Source organism: Tamandua tetradactyla, chromosome 7, assembly GCF_023851605.1.
Source record: "Tamandua tetradactyla isolate mTamTet1 chromosome 7, mTamTet1.pri, whole genome shotgun sequence".
NCBI classification, from domain to species: Eukaryota; Metazoa; Chordata; class Mammalia; order Pilosa; family Myrmecophagidae; genus Tamandua; species Tamandua tetradactyla.
In genome coordinates this window covers 40,720,391-40,740,150 of record NC_135333.1, presented here as the reverse complement: position 1 = coordinate 40,740,150, position 19,760 = coordinate 40,720,391, and the positions used below count along the sequence as shown (strand labels likewise).

The 19,760-nt window shown below is 40.7% G+C and overlaps 1 protein-coding gene and 1 pseudogene across 6 annotated transcripts in view; one reads left to right on the top strand and one right to left on the bottom strand.

Moving 5' to 3' along the window:
- PPARA (peroxisome proliferator activated receptor alpha) overlaps positions 1-19,760 on the bottom strand; it is a 72,277-nt gene that overhangs the window by 22,479 nt on the left and 30,038 nt on the right. For 5 of the 6 annotated variants that reach the window (XM_077169176.1, XM_077169178.1, XM_077169177.1 and 2 more), the window contains 2 exons: positions 12,752-12,953; positions 2,598-2,844 (listed from right to left, as the gene is read on the bottom strand). In XM_077169176.1, coding sequence (XP_077025291.1) covers positions 2,598-2,844; positions 12,752-12,754 — 250 coding nt within the window. In that variant the 5' untranslated portion in view covers positions 12,755-12,953. The remainder of the gene's footprint in view (positions 1-2,597; positions 2,845-12,751; positions 12,954-19,760) is intronic. The other variant, XM_077169180.1, reaches the window with a different exon arrangement.
- LOC143689611 (Fanconi anemia group D2 protein pseudogene) lies at positions 4,211-4,912 on the top strand (annotated as a pseudogene).

Here is a 19,760-nt window from a genome sequence, read left to right as displayed (position 1 = left end):
ATTAGTGTTGAAAGAGACTAACTGATCAATGGAACCGAACAAAGGGTCCAGAAAAAAATCCACATATACACTGCCAACTGCAGTTTAATGGCGGAAGCACAGTCTTTTCAACAAACGGTGCTCAAACAAGCAAAAAAACAGATCCATCTTTTCAAATCCATAGATAAAGGAAAAAAATAAGTTCCTGATAAATACTGCAAACAGTCAATATAAGAAAAAAGATGAACTAATGAGCGTCTGTGAGATGGTGGAAAAAGCACACTGCTTATTCCTTCTGCCAGAAAGCCTCTTTTTTTTTTTCTTAAAGAATTTGAACATGGAAAAAAAACTGCCCAGGTTTACAAATGTTAATATTTTATCACATTGCTTCAAGTCTTAAAAGATACATCCTGGTGTATAAAAATGTGTTTTTTTAAATGCCTCCTATTGGAGGGTGCTGGAGAGTTAGGGCAACACACTGCACAGTAGCCCTTGGTGAGAGTCTCAACCAGATAAAGGACATCGGTGGACAAACTGGTAAAACTGGAATAAGTTCTATAAGTTAGTGTACAATGTTAATCTCCTGGTTATGGTAACTTGTATTATAATTATGTAAGATGTTGGTATTTGCAAAAGCTGGGTGAAGGGTATATGGGAACTCTCTGTACTATTTTTGCAACATTTTTTCCTTAAAGTTTGTAGTTTTGAAATAATGTCTACACTACGGGAAGGTAGCAAAAATAATAGAAAAGCCATACAGAGAACTCAAAAATACTGCCCCTACTCAGATACCCAGATCCACCAATTTTAACATTTTGCCACATTTGCCGTATCTTTCCATCTGTCTAACTGACTATCTATCCTTCTGTCTTCTAAACCTCTGAGAACAGGTTGCACACATCATGCTCCTTGAACACATGATAATTCCATGTACATCTCCTAAGAACAAGGATATTCACTTATGTAAAACCAACTTAAGTACAGTTATCGAGTCCAAGAAATTTAATGTTGATAGAAAACTTATGGTTTATAATAATTAGAATTTCCCCATAATATCCTTTTGGACCTTTTCTCCTCCATTGTTAGATCCAGCCCAGGAATATGTTTTGCATTTAATTCCCTCTGTCTTTTAGCTGCTGCTCTCTCTTTTTTAAATCGTGTGTTTTTGCAACACTTTTTTGTATATAAAATGATTTCAAAATAAAACATTAAAAATGCAAAAAGAACAACATCCTAGAGAGAGCCCAAGCCCCTGTGTCGCCCTCTCCCCAAGCCCACCCACCCCCCTCAGGAGGTGACGGGATATTAAGGCTGGCATATGCTTGTCAAATATGTGTGTCGTCATCCACTAATAATGTACTGCATTGTTTGGTGTTTAAGATTTTCCATAGACTGTATCATATTGAATATATCCTTCCTAAGCCTGTTTGTTTTCAGTCAACTCTGCTTTTTAGATGGACTTGTGTTAATACACGTAGAGCTAGTCCATTCTTTTGAATTACCATCAAATATTACACTGAACAAATATAACACAATTTACCCATTTCCCTTGGATGAGCACTGAGCTTGTTTTCTGTCCTTCTGTGCCACAAGTCTTGCTGAGGTGTGGATCCTTGGGCCCACCCCCCTTTTGCCAGGGTGTGAGTTTCTCTGGGCAGCAGTGCCCAGCGGACTGGCTGGGTTTTAGAGTATATACACGTGCAAGCACTTTCTTTCTGCAAAGGTTATTTCTCAAGGTTTACCCCTTGCAGCAGAAGTAAGGGCCCTCTTTTCCCATCTTCACTCAAGTCAGCGCATGGTCATTAAAACATCTTCCCAGAGGAAGAATGAAGACCGAAAAGGAATGAGGAAGAGAAGAGAGCTGGGAGATTTAAAGAGCACAGAGTACTTTTGTACATGGGACCAGGGAGAACCTTCTCTCTCAGGGGTCCCTGTGCAGCCCCTAAATTCCATTCCCAGAGCTGTAAGCCACACATGCACCTTGCTTCTCTCTCCAAGCTGCACCTCCTGGCTAAGCCAAATCCAACCCTTCTGTCTAACCCGAGACGCACTTTCTCTCCCAAGCCTGTAGGTAGGTCTACCCCAGTCGGCGCTTTCTTCAAATCTGTGGGTGCGGTTTCTACCAACATTATCCTGGGGTGTTGCCTTGTGAGGTGAACAGTCTCATGATTTTTTCTTTCTCGGTGATACTGTTCCTGAGGAGACCCCACTTTTTATTTCTTTATGTCCTTGCCTGATACCTGATGTATTTCTTAGGGCAATGTAGGAAGGTAGGTAGATATTTAATATAAATTTCCAGATTAAAAAAAACTGTTTTTTATAACAGGAGTCTCTGCTTCCAAGAAATATATACTGCCAGCTGCATTTTTAAGTGTAGCTGACCTCCTAACTGAGCCCCAAGCATAAGTGGTCTGTGTAGAACTTTTGAAAGGAGGCATATTATACAGAGCAAGATACACCCTAGAACTCTCCAAGTTTCAGAGGCACTTGGTGTCCTGCTTGATCACACCTAAAGAGATTTCCTTGTGGAAATGTGATTTCTCTTCCTGCTAAAGAGAACAATTTTTGCTAAGGAAAAAGAGTTCTAAACAAAGCTTTCTAGGAAATAACACGCTTACCTATAATAACAGATCCATCTGATGCTGGGCCACTTCCTAAATACTGATAATCTGTGAAACTAAAGCTTCCGGAGCTATCTTCACCAATGGATTGAGAAATCTCCTGAATAGTTCCCATTTCTTGCAGGAATTCTTCGGAAAGTGGACTTTCCAGGTCATCAGCCTCAAGAGGGGACAGGGGACAGAGCGGGCTTTCTGTGTCCACCATGTTGACGAGATGGCCCGCGCCACCCGGCTGCGCTCCAGTCTGCGGGGAGGAAAGAGAAGCCAAAGGCGAAACAGATAAATAAGAGCATTCGTTATTTTTTAGTGAAGACATCACTTATTATTGAAGACACGTCTGAATTTATCATCTAAAAAACAATAACGCCGGCCATCCTTTTCTCTGCTCGGCTCTTGACAAGCACATTAGGAAAATGAAAATATTTAAACGACCAAATGCTTAAAGAGCCAAAGCTGATCCAGCCTGGAATCATTTGTTCATCATTAGTTCCTTACTGAGCACTCTTCCAGGTGCTGAGGACATAGCAGGGGAGCAAAGCCAAGCCCCAGCTCTCCGGGGCCTCCGTTCTAGGGCGGGGATACACCGTGAACAAATGAACAAGTAAACGTATGGAATGTTTGCTGGTGACAGGAGAGGACAGGGGGCGGGTGCTGCTTTGTAGGGAGGCCAGGGAAGGCCTGGGTGATAAGCTCAAGGACACAAGGGAGCTAGCCGGGTAGATGACTCGAGGGAGAATGCTCTAGGCAAAATGACAGCCAGTGAAAAGGACCTGGATGGCACATGCTAGAAACAATCCAGTGTGGCTGGGCAGAGGCGGCATGCATGCTGGGTGCAATAGTTGCTCTGAATCTTTCTCCTTATACCCATGTGGGTAACTCTTTGCTGTTATTCCTAAGAAAATACTATATAGTAACAAATATTTAGAGGAGTTTAAAGCTCTGGGCGAGGGGGAAAAGAAGTATAATGAAATAAGGCATCAGTGGCCAAAAGAGATCAAATACAGTCAAGAGACTATTCTGGAGGCTGCGCTTATGCAAGCTTCAATTAGATAGTGCTAATTGCCATGGTTTGTTAAAGCCCAACCAACATCACTCCTGTTGACTCTTTAGAACACATGCAGTTCGAACTAAGACTCTATAAAAGTTGCATGCACTAGGTTTGCCTTTCTAGAACATATAATTCTCAGAGGGTTACTGGGCCAGGTAACTCCTAAAACCTAGAGGGACCAGCCTCTCCAAGATTATCAGATGATTACAACCCCCTAACTTTTAGTGTGGACACCCCTTCTCAACACGAAAAAGTCAGAATGGGCACTGCCTAAAGATCCCTATAGACCAGGAGAAGGATCAGAGGAGGAGGAGGAGATATAACAGACAAGATAAGATTCAACAAATGGGTATGACAGCTGGAATCACTGTATTAATATTCCTTATAGCCACCAGCGTCTTGGAGCAGCTAGAAGGAAAAATGTGAGACGGTAGAATGGTAGCGCATGACAAACTCTAGGATCTGTTCTGTAACTACTTGTTGAAGCGTGCTATGAAAATTATTGTTTTTTTTCTTTCTTTGCTTTGTATCTATGTTATATTTTACAACAAAAAAAAGGTGACTACTGCTTCCCGGCGGAAAGTAATTTCATAGCAGAAAACTTTGGTCAAAATGATTTCCAAAAGAAGATTGTCCAAAACTGATGATAAAGAGAACCTGGCAGAAGATGCCACCAAAGCTAAGAAGCAACCACTTTCCAAAAAGACAAAGAAATCACGTGTTCATAATGAAGTTGAAGAAAGTGACAGTGTTTTTGTAGAGCTTCTTAAGACATCAGGAATTATTCTTAAAACAGGAGAGAGTCAGAATCAACTAGCTGTGGATCAAATAGTTTTCCAAAAGAAGCTCTTTCAGATGCTGAGAAAACATCCTTCTTATCCCCAAATAATAGAAGAATTTATCAGTGGCCTGGAGTCTTACATTGAAGACCAAGACTGCTTCAGAAACTGCCTTTGTCTTGTGAACGACTGCAGGATGAGGAATCCAGCATGGGCACACCTTACTCTAAGAGCCTCATCAAACTGCTTCTGGGTATTGACCTGTTACAGCCTGCCATTATCAAAACTTTATTTGAAAAGTTGCCAGAATTTATTTTTGAAAAGTAAGTGGACTTATTCAAGAATGCTCAAAGTACCCTGGCATACTTAATTCCTCTCTCAGAAGACTGCTCTGAAACATTGCTTTCTCTGAAGGTCATGTTTATCATGACTCCAGGTTCTTAAGTGACTACTAAAATTTTACTGAGCTATCTTTCATTGAAATTCCATCCATTAATAGGATTACATAAAAATAGTTAGAATTATTGTTCAAAGTAAATATTGCTTAAACTTGTATACGCATGGACTGTCCCTGGAAAGATACATAATAAACTGGCTATGGTGGTTGTTTCTAAGGAGGGGAACCAATTGGCTGGAGTATTCTCTGAGTACTGTTCTTACCTTTTGCATTTTGTAATGTATGTATACTACCTATTTTTAGAAAACAAAACAAAACTTTAAGAAATAACTGTCAGAAAAAAAAATAGAAGTCACAAATAGGCAATTCACAAAGAAGAAATATAAAAGTGGCTATCTAAATATGTTCAATTTTATTGAAATAAAAAACACAAGTTTAAAACCAAAAAATATATATATATATATTAAAAACAAACAAAAAACAACTTTGGGTGAGTCCCAGATAATGTTACCCTGTTTTCAAATAGCCAACAAAAGAACACACGCCCTACGGACACAAGACAAAATGGCAGCTCTTCCCTCATTGGCCTTATTACGCTCTTCCTTGAATTTCTTAAAGATTTCCCGTGGCCTCCAGACTGAAGTCTACCCTCCTCAGCACACAGCCCTGGCCCTTCATAGCTTGCCTCGGAGCTAATCTTGCTCTTCTGGCTGTCCTTCTCTCCATGGTAGCCTAGTGTCTGTTTCTCTTCCCGACATTCCCTGCACTGATTCACTTCTGAGCCTCTGCCCACTCCCACCTGCCTGAACAGGCTTCCCCATTGCTAAGGCCCCACCTGCTCCACCTCCCTCAGCCTGGTCAAGTCACCAATTGCCCAAGGAGGCTGTCTGAGTGACTTGGAACTTCCAGAACTGTCTTGCCATCTGAGAAGCAGTCCCCCGAAGCCCACCACTCACGTCACGGAGAGGACAAAGGAGGGACACACCTGCCACCGGTCACGTGAGAAACCTAAAGCACCCACCACAGCGCTCTCACCCCGGAACTTCTCTGATGGAGTCGGGACTCTCTTACAAAGCCAGGGTTCACCCGCAAGTGTGTGGGTGTAAGAATATTTTCATAGTTCATGTTGCTTAAAGTAAAGAAAAGCTATTAGTTCAAGGATGGAGTGATGTTTTGGCTTCATCTAGAAATGGAAAATGTGTACGATTCACCCATTTTTGTGAAATTCACATCTCATTTTCTGAGAGTAGGATATGACTCCTACATGCTTAGAATTCTATCAGTCATCATTCCTGACAATAACACACAGGAAAAATCAAAGAATTATTAACTTCCCATTTGGGATTTAGAAAACTTTTCCTCTCTAATCTATTACTGTTAATCCCTGAATCCATCATATTTTGGTCTGCATTATATCTGAAGGAAGAATTCTTCAAATACTAAGGAAGATAACATGATAAGCATTACTTCAAACATTTTTCACATGAACAAAAGGTCCCAAAACTCTAATTACTAACTCATTAGATTAACCATAGCGTCCACCCTAATAGAAACAAAGAGCTGGGGAGAGGCTGTCCTGTCGGGGGTCTCTGGCCACCTCCTCCTTAGTATTCTCAGCACTGCCATGGAAAATGCCTACGGACAGCTTTTTATTCCTGCAAATATTCCTTTCTCCCAGGCAGCAGCAGCAGAACAGGAGCTGTTGGCATTTGGCTAATATAACAAGGTTAGCCTCCTTGTCATTCCATTGAAGGGGTCAGAATATTTTAAAATCATACCATTTTATGTGTGTCGGTTGCTTTGAAACCTGAGATATTTAATGAAACACTGATCTTAACATTAACAAGGAGATAAACAAGACAAAATCCCGACATGAAATGAGGCAATTCTGTCCTGTACCCTGGCCAGAGACATTGGCTTTCACACCAACACTGGACCCACTGGCCTTTCTAGCTTCCAACTAGAGCAGATAAGTGGCAGCTGGCCTTGAGGGTATCCCAGCAGTAGAGTCAGAGACCGCACGGGCACACGCTGGCCTGGACACCTGGGTTCCCGGCACACTCTGACACGCTGGCTGTCCCCGCTCACTGCCACGTCCACGCAGGTTGCAGAGAGATCACGGGGAAATCCCCGCCTCTCCGTCTAATGTCCACATAGTACTGCTGCTGCCCCTTTTACTGAGCAGAGCACAGCAGGGCAGCCTGTTATTAGCTGTATTCTACTCTCCAATGCGCTGGAGGGAGGAGGAGGTAAAATGACTGATTACCTTTCTCAGCAGCTCCTGATTCTATCAAGGAGCAAAGAAACAGCTCAAACAACAACTGGAGAATGAAGACAGCTTCACCAGGACATCGTTTCCAGAATGCAGAGCTAGAGTTCACATAAATGCAAAACCGAGGGAAAGATGATGGAGTGTTGAAGAAAGACAAAACTTCTGTTACTAGTTCTGGCAATGATTTGATTTTCTTTATCATCTTCTTGTTCCCTGCTTAACCTGAGACCCTTTGAGTTTCTAAATCTGTTTTTTTTTTTCTTTCCTATGCAATTTAAATGTAGCTGCATCTTGTATAGCACAAGCTCGATTGTAAACTGCTGAATTCTAACTTTAGGTCTTAGTAATCGAACATAATATCAATCAAAATGCTCCTTTGAGAACTAGGAAGCACAGCACACAAAAACTATAGCGGGTGGGCCACGGTGGCTCAGCAGGTAAGCGTGCTTGCCTGCCATGCCCGAGGACCCAGGTTCAATTCCCGGTGCCTACCCATGTAGAAAAAAAAAAAAACTATAGAACATTTTTCAAAACAGAAATGGGCATAGAATTGTATTACTGTTTTTGGTTACCTAAACACAGGACAGGTGAAAACACTGGAGAATTTCAACCTCAATTGATAACTTTCAGTGGCTACTGAAATGGTCATGTTTGTCTCATGCACAGTTACACACAGGACTCTTTGGAAGATGAGGCTCAAATAAGCAGCTCCTTTGTGATATCAAGGAGAATTTAGTCCATTCTCCTCTGGGTTCCCAAAGCACATGGCACCTAGTTTTGTCCTAGCCCTAATTAAGCTTGCGGTGTAATTTTTACATGTCTCTCTTTCCCGCTAGACTGCCTGCTTCTAGGGGGTACGGAAGGTGCTTTGTGATCTTCTTAATCATTCCTCTAGTGCCGTCCACACTACAGAGCAGGTGCTCGTCCCTCTTTCAGAGGTTAAGCAAGAGGCTGGTGTGTAGCCAGCTCTCACTTCTTGCTTATTCTATGAGCAACCTGGTGCCAGTCTGTGGGAGTTCACTGTGGCTCTGTGCCAGCGTCTGCAGCAGTCACCCAGATGGCACACATAACCTGTGTGTCTACAGGCAACGAAAACATAGAGGACAACAGAAGAGAAGGCTCCATGATTCCAGGCTGAAACCATGGGCAGTCATTTGCTGAATGAGGACAATCGTCCTAGGGACTAAAACACCCAAGTTGCATGGGAGTGAGAGTGCTCAACAATGGCCCAGATCAGCAGAGGAGGCCAAGTTTCAAAAGGGGACTTGGGGAGAAGCTCCAGCTCAACAACGCTTTTCTCCCAAGGGAAGGGCGGGCACGGCGATTGCACACACCCAGGACTTTGACTGGGGAGGAGCATGTCGTGGGCACCCATTAGACTGCTGGGTAAGGAAATGCATGGATTATCAGGGTCACTCTCAACCTTAGAGGCCACAGATGGAGAACTTGAGTAGTACTCTACAATAAAATTAATTAGGTGCTTTGAAGAAAGAGTAAAGAAGCTTAGTTATTTGCTTGAAATTTAAAAAAGATGAGGGAATATTCCACCAGTGTGAGCCATCTTGTTACTCAAGATGATTAACAGAGTTAAATGTTCTCTGAAATTAAATATGAAATAAGCGGTAGCTTTAGAAACTTTTGTGCATCAAAAGACAGTGTCAAGAAAGTGAAAAGGCCACTACAGAATGGGAGAAAATCTTCTGAAACCATATATCTGATAAGAGTCCATTATCCAGAAAATGAAAAGAGCTCCTACAATTCAACAATAAAAAGACAAACAACCCAATTAAAACATGGGCAAAAGATTTGAACAGGCATTTCTTCAAAGAGTTTATATAAATGACCAATAAGCACTTGAAAAGATATTCAACATCATTAGCCATTAGGGAAATGTAAGTCAAAACCCCAATGAGATATAACTTCATACCCACTAGAATGGCAAGTATTTAAAAAAAAAACTGGAAATTAACAAGTGTTACAAAAGATGTGGAGAAACATACATCATACAATGCTGGTAGGAATGTAAAATGGTGCCGCCACTATGGAAAACAGTTTGGTGGCTGTGCAGAAAGTTAAGAATAGAGCTGGCAATCCTAATTCTAAGTACCCAAAAGATCTGAAAGCAGGGCTTCGAACAAATATTTGCACACCAATATTCATATATGCATTATCCACACAGCCAAATATTCATATATGCATTATCCACACAGCCAAAAAAAAAAGCAGCAATCCAAGTGTCTGTCAATGAATGTATGGATAAAGAAAGTGTCGTATATACAATCAAGAGACTATTATTCAGCCATAAAAAGGAATGAAGTCCTGATACATGCTACCACACAGGTGAACCCTGAAGACATCATGTTGAGTGAAATAAGACAGACACAAAAGGGCAAATAATATACGATCTCACTCATATGAAATAATTAATTTAGGTAAATTCATAGAGTAAGAATTAGAAGATAGGAAACCAAGGGCAATGGGTGGGGCTGGGAACTTAGGTTTTAATGCTTAATTGGGACATTATTTCTTTTTGGGGTAATAGAAATGTTTTGGTAATGGATGGAGTTGACGGTAATGTACCATTGAGACTGTAATTAACACCACTGAATTGTATACTTGAAAGTGGTTAAAATGGGAAGTTCTATGTTGCATATCTATTACCACAATAAAAGCTAACAGAGTGAATCCTAATGCAATTTTTACATTTTGTACCCAGCACTTATATTTGACATAAAAGTTTCCTGGTAAATACTTACAAACATTAGCCAGTTTACTTTCAGTTAATTATCATTTTGTAACCCACTCTAATTTATTGTACTGTAAAATCTCTCTCAGATTACCATTTAATATGTCTTATAATGCCACCCACTAGAAATCTATTTTTACTAAAACTTTAGCAGGTAGTAAAAGGCAAAAGATTAAATTTTTTGTTAAATGAGAAACATTTATGTAACACACAGGCAGCTGGTAATAATTTATTTTTTCTGTTTTCCATCAATTCTAATTCATGACCTTGTCATAGGTTTTATACTTTTCTGTATACTTTTTGAGATGTTATATTTGATATTTGGAAGTCTTTTAGTTGCATATGTGGGATCAGGATATAAGACAACATTTCAGAAATAACAAAAGAATGCCAAAAAACCCTCTGCACCTTCACCTAGACCCAGAGTTCACCCAAACAGACTGCTCACTTCTTGCATAATGACTTCCACCAAACTCACTCAAGACAAGAAAAAAGTATCAAAGCAAAACAATGGCAAAGAAAAGCTGATGCCTACGTATTTTGACAAATTAGATCATACATACAATGCATAATTTTCACAGAAAATGGGTTTAACCTGAGATATCTAGGCCTTTCCCAACAAATGCCAATGGCAAGTACACCTGAAATTTTGTAGTCAAAATAATATGCTGTGAAAAGAGTGAGAAGCCCAACATGGCACAAAACAATAGTGTGAGCCTCTAAACCTTTACCTTTAAAGATGCTGGTGCTGGATGGAAAGGATGTATGTCCCCTAGAAAAGCCATGTTTTAATCCTAATCCCATTTTGTAAAGGCAGCCATTTCTTCTAATCCCTATTCAGTATTGAATGTTTTAATCAAAATCCCATGTTTTAATCAAAATCCCATTTCATAAAGGTAGAATAATCCCTATTCAATACTGTATGTTTGAAACTGTAATTCAATCATCTCCCTGGAGACGTGATTTAATCAAGAGTGGTTGTTAAACTGGATTAGCTGGAGGTGTGTTTCCACCCATTTGGGTGGGTCTTGAGACGTTTCTGGAGTACTATGAAAAGAGGAAACATTTTGGAGAATGAGAGATTCAGAGAGAGCAGAGCAGAATGACATAGCCATGAGAAGCAGAGTCCACCCGTTAGTGACCTTTGGAGATGAAGAAGGAAAATGCTTCCCAGGAAGCTTCATGACACAGGAAGCCAGGGGAGGAAGCTAGCAGATGATGCCGTATTTGCCATGTGCCCTTCCAGATGAGAAAAATACTTTGACTGGGTTTGCCATGTGCCCTTCCACTTGAGAGAGAAACCCTGAACTTCATTGGCCTCCTTGAAACAAGGTATCTTTCCCTGGATGCCTTTGATTGGACATTTCTATAGACTTGTTTTAACTGGGACATTTTCTCAGCCTTATAACTGTAAACTAGCAATTTATTAAATTCCCCTTTTTAAAAAGCCATTCTGTTTCTGGTATATTGCATTCTGGCAGCTAGCAAACTAGAACAGATGCAAAATGAATGTTCCCAATTAATTTCAAGAAAACCTCCTCCCAGGTTTTACACAGAGTTCACACTATTTGATAGCATTTATTATTTCCATATCAAATCCAATCGTTCAATTCATTTTCCTGGCAGTTCGAAGCCATTGTTTTTAAATACAATCTTAACCTTTGTTGATGGTGATAGCAAAATAATTCAAGAAAATCTGCAAGTTTGGACATACTTGATGCCATCTGCATGGAATCAAATTTGGATACATGGAGAAACCAGTTGCAGGACTCCAAAGTCAACTGGGATGAAATTTGTATTTATCCCACCAAAGCTTTGACCCTATACAGAAAGAACTTATAGCAAGGGGGATAGTGTTGCAGCATTTGCTAGATGAGGCTATAGAGACTACAATCAAGGATCAAAGGCCTAGCCAATTATAAAACACAATTAATGATGACATTCTGGGGCAAGGAAAGCCTAATGCATTTTGACAGAATTATATGACATACATGCCAGGCAAACATTATAAGGCTTAGTCTTCATTTCAGCGTTAAACTGACTGCACGTTTAGGATGGGAGACTATGCCTTATGAATATTCATGAAACACATGTTGAGTATCCACTTCAGCCAATGACCATTCTTGGCACTGCAGGATGCAGAGGCCATATCAGCCTGAAGGAACCCACAGGCCAGGGCAGTGAATGGGTAGTGGAATTCGGGAAGGGGAAAGGGGAAAATGGATAAAAGCACTATTTATTGAGCATCTGTATCGGGCCAGGTCCTCAACAAAAGTTTCATGTATTATTTTCTTTAATATTCCCAGCAACGGGGCAAATGACATAGTATTGGTCCTATTTATGGAGGAGAAAATGCTGAGGCACCAAAAGGCAAATAATAAGTGGAGAGAGAGAGAAATAGAGAAACATGCAAATGCCGTGTGATGAGTACTATAACATGGAGGATCTTGGGTGGGTCAGGGAAGGTTTTAAAAAGGAAGGTACATTCAAGTTGAATCCTAAAAGGTGACTAGAAATTCAGCAGAAAAAAACCCAGACACGTAAAGGGGGGGAAGGACATTTCAAGGAAAAGGGAACAGCACATGAGCATATCCAGTCAAAGACCACCATTGAATAAACAGTTGGCAATGGCTGGATGGTCCACTTTGAGAGTTGTAGCAGTTATGTGTAACTGCTCCCCAACTTGTTCCCCAAACTTAATGGCTTAAAACTACAGCCACTTTGTTTGTAATTCTGTGGGCCAGAAATCTGGGCTTGGTTCAGCAGGGAGCGTCTCCTGCTACTCTTGCCTGGGCTAATTCATGCAGCCACAGCCACCTGGTGGCTTGGCCAGGGCTCGTGATCCAGGAGCCCTTACATCTCCAAGGGGTGTGTGGGGGGGGGTACCCGTTGTTTGTGTCTTTTCTCACCATGTGGTCTTTTGTCCAGCCTGGGCAGGCTTCTTCAGGTGGTGGCAGTATTCCAAGAGGGTGAGTATGGTGGAAGCTTCAAGGCCTCTGCCACATTCTGCTGGTCCCAGCAAGCCACGAGGCCAGCTCGGATCAAGCTGGGCAGGTTTAGAGCTGTGACCATTTGTGAGCTCCCATAAAGAGGAAGTGGCAAGAAAGGAACCTAGAGAAGCAGAAGAGGTCAGAAACGCCAGTCATGGCACATTATCACTCAATGTTAAGGAGTTTGGACTCAATATTACAAGTTGTTATCACTTGATATTAAGGAGTTTGGACTTTATCCTAAAAGCAATCTCCAGGAATTTGACATGGAAAGAGCTGCATCAAGATTGTCCTGGAGGCATGATAGAATCCAGATTTAAAGGAGACCAGACTAGAAGTAGGCAGGGAAAAACTAGAGTGAGATAGAGAACTGATGTTGACAACTGGGGGTCATGGTAGATTCAATTATGCTCCTCAGAAAAAGACACATTCTTAATCTTGATCTCCATTTCCATGGGTGTGAATTTATTTGTAAACAGGATCTTTTGAAGATGTTATTATTAGTCAAAATGTGGCCCCACTGAATCAAATTGGCTCTTAGCCCATATTACCGGAGGTCTTATTAATAGAAACTGGAAGCTAGCATCAGAGCAGGCCATGCAGGAGCCAGAAGCTGAAATCAGTAGAAACCAGAAGAGTAGAAAGGAAAGGGCATTGCCGCGTGACAGGGGGCAGAAATAAAGGTAAGGAGCCCCAGGGATAGCTGGCAGCCAAGACCAAGGCGTACAGATTCTGGGGGAAAGCAAACTTTCCCAAGATCTTGATTTAGGACTTCTTCTAGCCTCAAATCTGTCAGCCAATAAATTCCTATTGTTAACCCAAAAGGAATCTGTGGTATTTGTGAGAGCAGCTCAGGCAAACTAAGAAGTGGCTGGCAGGATGAGGGATTTAGGAGGGTCTTGGACAAGGTGGCATGCAATGAAATCCAGACTCTAAAGAGAAGAGTAGATTTGGGGGTGGAGAGAGTTGAAGGGGGTGGAAAGATGATGGGCTCTATTTTAAACAGCCAATGGGCACAGGCTTGCTTCTCTAAACCTCTTTTCCTCCTCTGGGAAGTGACGGGATGATAATGGTGCCCACCTCTTCAGGTTCTTACCAGCAACACCACTGGTAAGGGAGTTGGGAGTTTGCCAGCCCAACTGTCAGGGGAGAAGGTAGGGCTACAAGTGCAGACCACCAGTGCTGGCGCCTGGAGCACATCACTCCATTGCTTTGAACCTCAGGTTCAAGTAAGTGTAAATCGGGTTAAGAATGCCTACATGACAAGTGGTTCTGATCGGGGCTCTGGGACTTGGTGAGACCCCACTCTCATTGTGAGCCCCCTCCCTGTTCCCCCTGCTGCCTGGTTGGTCCCCCATCCTTTCACCTTCAGGCTGACTTGGAGGAGTCCCTTATGACTTGGTACCTTAGCTGGTGTCATCAGTAGCACTTGTAATCCTCTAGCAGTGCCTTACCGTACTAAACTCAACTATGTCTATGTGCTTTTTGTCTTACCAAACTAAAAGCATTCAAGCCATGTCTTGAGTTTTCAAGGCTATTGCACCAAATTCACACTTGGATGAACTGAGCTGAACCAAAAAGGGAAGGAGAAAAGGAAAAGAAAATTTATATTAGCACCCACAAGGATCCAAGAACAAATGTCTGAGACATGAAAAACTTCATGTTACTTAAACCAAATGATGCAATAGAAAGCCGGTTATTCAAAGCTGACGATGGAAAACAGCCTCTGAATGTATTTCTACACTGCCAGTCTCGTGGTGTCTTGATTCTCAAACAAATGTGCAACAAATGGTTTTAGGGGAAAGAAAAAAGTTCCTTTGTTTAATCTTTAACTTCTTCCAGAGTCAAATCAATGGAAGTCCAAATGTACTCAAGATCAAGAATAAAATCACTTCTGGTGAATCCTGTATCCCCAAGGTTAGTTTTGGCTTGTCAATTTCAGGAAGTTGATAAAGAGATGTGGCTTTTTTAGATGTAGTCTCCTTCGGTTTTTAGATTTAGCCAATGATAATGGATTTTTTCAGAGGAGATAAATTCTGGATATATTTTCAAAGTCCAATGAAAGCAGCATTGGAAGAGCAGTAGGCATCGACAGTGTTGGAAAACAAGACAACTTGAAGACCTAACACATCTAGTTCTGTTCACAATTAGAGGGAACATTAAACACCAGTGTGTTGCTTGGAGCTATACAGTCCAGAAAAAGACATTTCTTAATCCATCCCTGTGGAGGTGAGCCCATAATAAGCAGGACCTTTTGATGAGGTTATTTCAGTGAAGGTGTAGCCCAGCTGAATCACAGTGGGCCTTAACCCTAGTACTAGAGGCCGGAATGAGGGGGCCTCAGAGGAGAAAGACACAGGCTGGAAGTCAATGGGACCCAGAGGATAAAGGAGAAGAGGCCACCATGTGCATCACCGTGTGACAGAAAAGCCAAGGACCAAGGATTGCCAGCTGCCAGTCCCAGAATGCCACAGTCTTCGGGGAGAAAGCATTGCCTTGCTGACTCCTTGACTTTGGACTTCTAGCCTCAAAATCATCAGCCAACGAATTCTCCTATTTAAGCCAACCCATTATATGGCATGTTTCTGCAGCTAGAAAACGGAAACTAACTACCAGCAGGCTTTGTATGCGAACAAAGCCCCTCCTGCAATGCGGTGGGCACAATGAGCCCGCACCGCCCCCACAGAGGGGCCTGAAGATTCTTTAGCTCTTCTATAACACACTTGGAATAGCAACTTGTCAATGGGATTCACCTTGCTGCAAGGTGAAGGGCTCTTTGCTGACAATTTCATAAATGATAATACTAGGTCAGTCGGCATGTGCAGAAGTATTCGGAGCTTTCTGCCCTCTGTTTGCTGGCATCAAAGACGCTCTTTAATGGAACAGGTTGCTGCTAGCTCGTTCTTGTTCCATGTTTTTGTTCTATAGCAAACTGGACAAGTGTAAGAAAAAAAAAACAAAACTTGAGATAGCTAATATACTACTTCCATTGTTTTCTCACTTTCTGTTCATCCTTTACCACAAGGATAAACAATAGAAAAAAAGTTTTTTTTCAGCAATTCTATTTAGATAATTGACATACAGGATTATGATTTTCTTTCCCTAGCCACCAAAGCAACTGTTTCTCCTTAATTTAATTTTATTTATTTATTTTTTAGTTTCTCCTTAATTTTAAAGATCTGCTCAAGAACCACTGGACATTTTGGGAGGCCGTTGACTAGGATGGGACTCTCATTCTTATGGAGCTACAAGATACTTAATGGGAGATAAAAAAATCAATCCCCTACAATCACCCCCAAAAGACAGAAAGTAAGACGACAGGACCCAAAATTGTGGAGGGATGCATAACCACCAGATTGGAAAAGGAGTAGGAAATAAACTTTCCCTGGGTGATCTTTTTTTTTTAATTCCTGTTTTTTTAAATAATCTTTTTATTGACAAATCTTCACACACACACAGTCCATACACGGTGTACACTCAGTGGCTCACAATATCATCACATGGCTGTGCATTTATCACCATAATCATTTTTAGAACATTTCATCACTCCAGAAAAAAAAACGCATACATCCTGCACCCCTCACCCCTCCCTCTCTTTGACCAGTAGCATTTCCATTTACCTCATTTATTTTAGCCCTTATCCCCCTATTTATTTTTTGTCCATATCTTTTTTTTACTTCTAGGTAATCATTTTTAATTCAAATTTAATCTTACCATGACAAACTCTGGGATCTGTCCTCTGACTACTTGTTGAAGAGTGCTTTGAAAACTACTGCTTTTTTCTTTCTTTGCTTTATGTATGTTTTGTTAAACAATTTAAAAAGTTAAAAACAAAAAGTAATCTCAGCCAGGTGATTAGGAAATGGAGATTGCAGAGTCAGTCAAAACTGCCAGTGTTCCTTCTTGGCTGTGTCACACTGAGCACGTTTCCCTGAAGTCGCTAAACCTCTATTTCCTTTTCTATAAAAAGGGATATGGACTTGGAGATGAAGTGTCGAATCCAACATATGCATTTAATTTCAACCTTGTCCAAATCCCTTCTAAAGCCACAGTCAAGGATTATGTTTCTTTTTAAAAAAAAAAAAGAAAGAAAGAAAGAGAAAGGAAGGTGTTATCCCAAGCAGAGCAGAGGACGGAACAGCAAAAATGCCCGGGCTGGAAAGTATAAGGACTGACAAGCCGTGAGGAACCAGAATGCAAAAGCAGCCCTGGGAAAAGTGAGAATCGAAGTATTACCCTGCAGAATGGGAGAAGTTCAGGGGCATGGCACGGGGTGCCTCCAGCAGTAGGGCAGCGTGGGGTGAAAGGAGGAGGGTGGATAAATGTTCTTTGAGGAGCAGCTGGAGTTCTAGATCTTCTCCCTCATCCCACACCACTGGCAACTTGCTCTTCCTGATGCCCTTCTGTAGGACGTCTTTTCACTTTCTTGATAATGTCCTTTGATGCACAAAAGTTTTTAATTCTGATGAAGTCAAATTTATTATTGTTTCTTTTGTTGCTCAAGTTTTAGGTTCCACATCTAAGAATCCATTGCCAAATTCCAGTTCGTGAAGATTTGCCCTATGCGATCTTCCAAGAACTTTATGATATCGGCTTTTATATTTAGGTTTTTTATTCTTTTTGAGTTAATTTTTACATATGGTAGGAGGGAGGGGTTCAACATCAGTCTTTAGAATCTGGCTATCCAGTTTTCCCAACACCATTTGTTAAAGAGAATATTTTCCCTCATTGCATGTACTTGGCACCCTCATCAAAAATAAATTGGCCATAGAGTAGGGGTCCTTTCTGAACTTTCAATTCTAGTCCACTGGTCTATCTGTCTATCCTTCTGTCAATACCACACTGTTTTGACTACAGTAGCTTTGTAGCAAAGTTTGAAATCGGGAAGAGTGAATCTTCCAACTTTATTCTGTTTTGAGATTGTTTTGTCTATTCAGGGCTCCTAGCAGTTCCTTATGAATGTGAAGATTGGCTGTTCCTTTTCTGCTAAAATTCTAAGAGGGATTGCATTGACTTTCTAGATCATTTTGATAGTACTGATATATTAACAATATTAATTCTTCAATCCATGAACATGGGATGTCTAACCATTTATTTAGAACTTCTTTAGTTTTTTCCAGTAGCTCTTTTTTTAGTTTTCAGTGTACAAGTCTTTCACATTCTTAGTTAAATTTATTCCCAGATATTTTATACTTTTAGATGCTGTGGTAGATTGAATTGTGTACCCCAGTTTGGACATGTTGTTCATCTTGATACACATTCTTGTGGGTGGAATTCCACTGTAAATAGAATCTCTTGAAGGTGTTAACTTCAGTTAAAGTGCAGCCCAATGGAATCAGGTTGGTCTTTAATTCCAATTACTGGAGCCCTTGATAAGCAGAATTAAATTCAGACATAGAGGGGAAGCACCATGAAGAGAAGCCAGAAGTCAGGAAACGGGAGGAAAAAGAAGACATTGCCTTGGGCATTGCCATGTGTCAGAAAAGACAAGGACCAAGGATCAGTACAGCCCACTTGAGTATGCCACTGTCTTCTGGAAGAAAGTATCACTTTGCTGGTGCCTCGATTGTGGACTCCTCCTGTCCTCACAACTGTGAGTCAGGAAGCGTCTTCCTAAAAGGGGAGAACTTCTATTGCACAACTTGCCATAAGACCAAATTCGCCAAGCACTGAGTGAAGTACGACAGGGGTTTGGTAAAGGTTCCAATGTGGTTGCCTATGAAGGATATTCCTAGCAGAACTACTGTTTCCACTGCAAATAATGCTCCATGAATCTGGTCAACAAGTGCTTTGTCTTCCACAAGGAGTAAAAGCATTGCCCTGATTGTGTCAAAAACTGTAAACCAGCAGGAGCTTCTACCCTGTAAAATGGAATTTGAATCTTGTTCTTTGTGTCTTCTCTTTCTGCCCTACATCATCAATAGGGAAAGTGATAATTCACCGCTTCAAAGTGCTCCTTCTGTCTTTTCTCCCATTTTACAGGCTTAGTCATATAAGGGAAAAACAGAGCAAAACACTAGGATTTAGCAAAAAGAAGCTCTTCAGCAAACTTCCTCATCAAAACTATTATCTGCCTTCTATTCTTTTGTGTTTTCAAATAACTAATATGAATCTCCAGAAAATTAACATTTGAACTTAGCTGTACTTCTGTTTCAAAGGGATACTGTCATGGGAATACTTTTGTAAGCTTAATGAAGCCGAACTTGCTGTCCTTTACATTTTTCAAATAAATAAAGTTTTTGTTTTAATTCGTAAGGAAAAAAAACTGTGAGTCAATAAATTGCTATTGTAAATGGAATTGTTTTCTTTTCTTCTGCAGATTGTTCATCGTTAGTGTTTATCTTGCATGCTGCTTCTTTGTTGAATTCACTTATTAGCTCCAGTAGTTTCCTTGTGGATTCCTTAGGCTTTTCAATATATAAGATCACATCATCTACAAACTAAGATTGTTTTACTTCTTCCTTTTCAATTTGGATACCTTATTTTTCCTTGCCTAATTGCTCTGGCTAGAATTTCTATTACAATATTGAGAATAGTGGTTAAATTAGGTATCCTTTCCTTGTCCCTGATCTTAGAGGGAAAGCTTTTTTGGTCTTTCAACTTTGAGTATGATGTTAGCTAGGGCTTTTTCACAAATAGTCTTTTCATGTTGAGAAACTAACAAATGCAGCATTGTCATATTTTTATTCTTCTGTTCTCAGCTTTCTAAATTTTTCTATTCTTAGTTTTCTGTATTTTTTTCCAAGAATGGGTACTGGATTTTGTCAAATGCCTTTTTTTGCATCTATTGAGAAAATCACGTAGGGTTTTTTTACTTTATTTTATTTATGTAGTATATTACATTGATTCTCTTTTGTTGAACCTGCTTTGCATTCCTGGGGTAAATTCCATTTGGACATGTGTACAATCATTTTAATATGATGTTGGA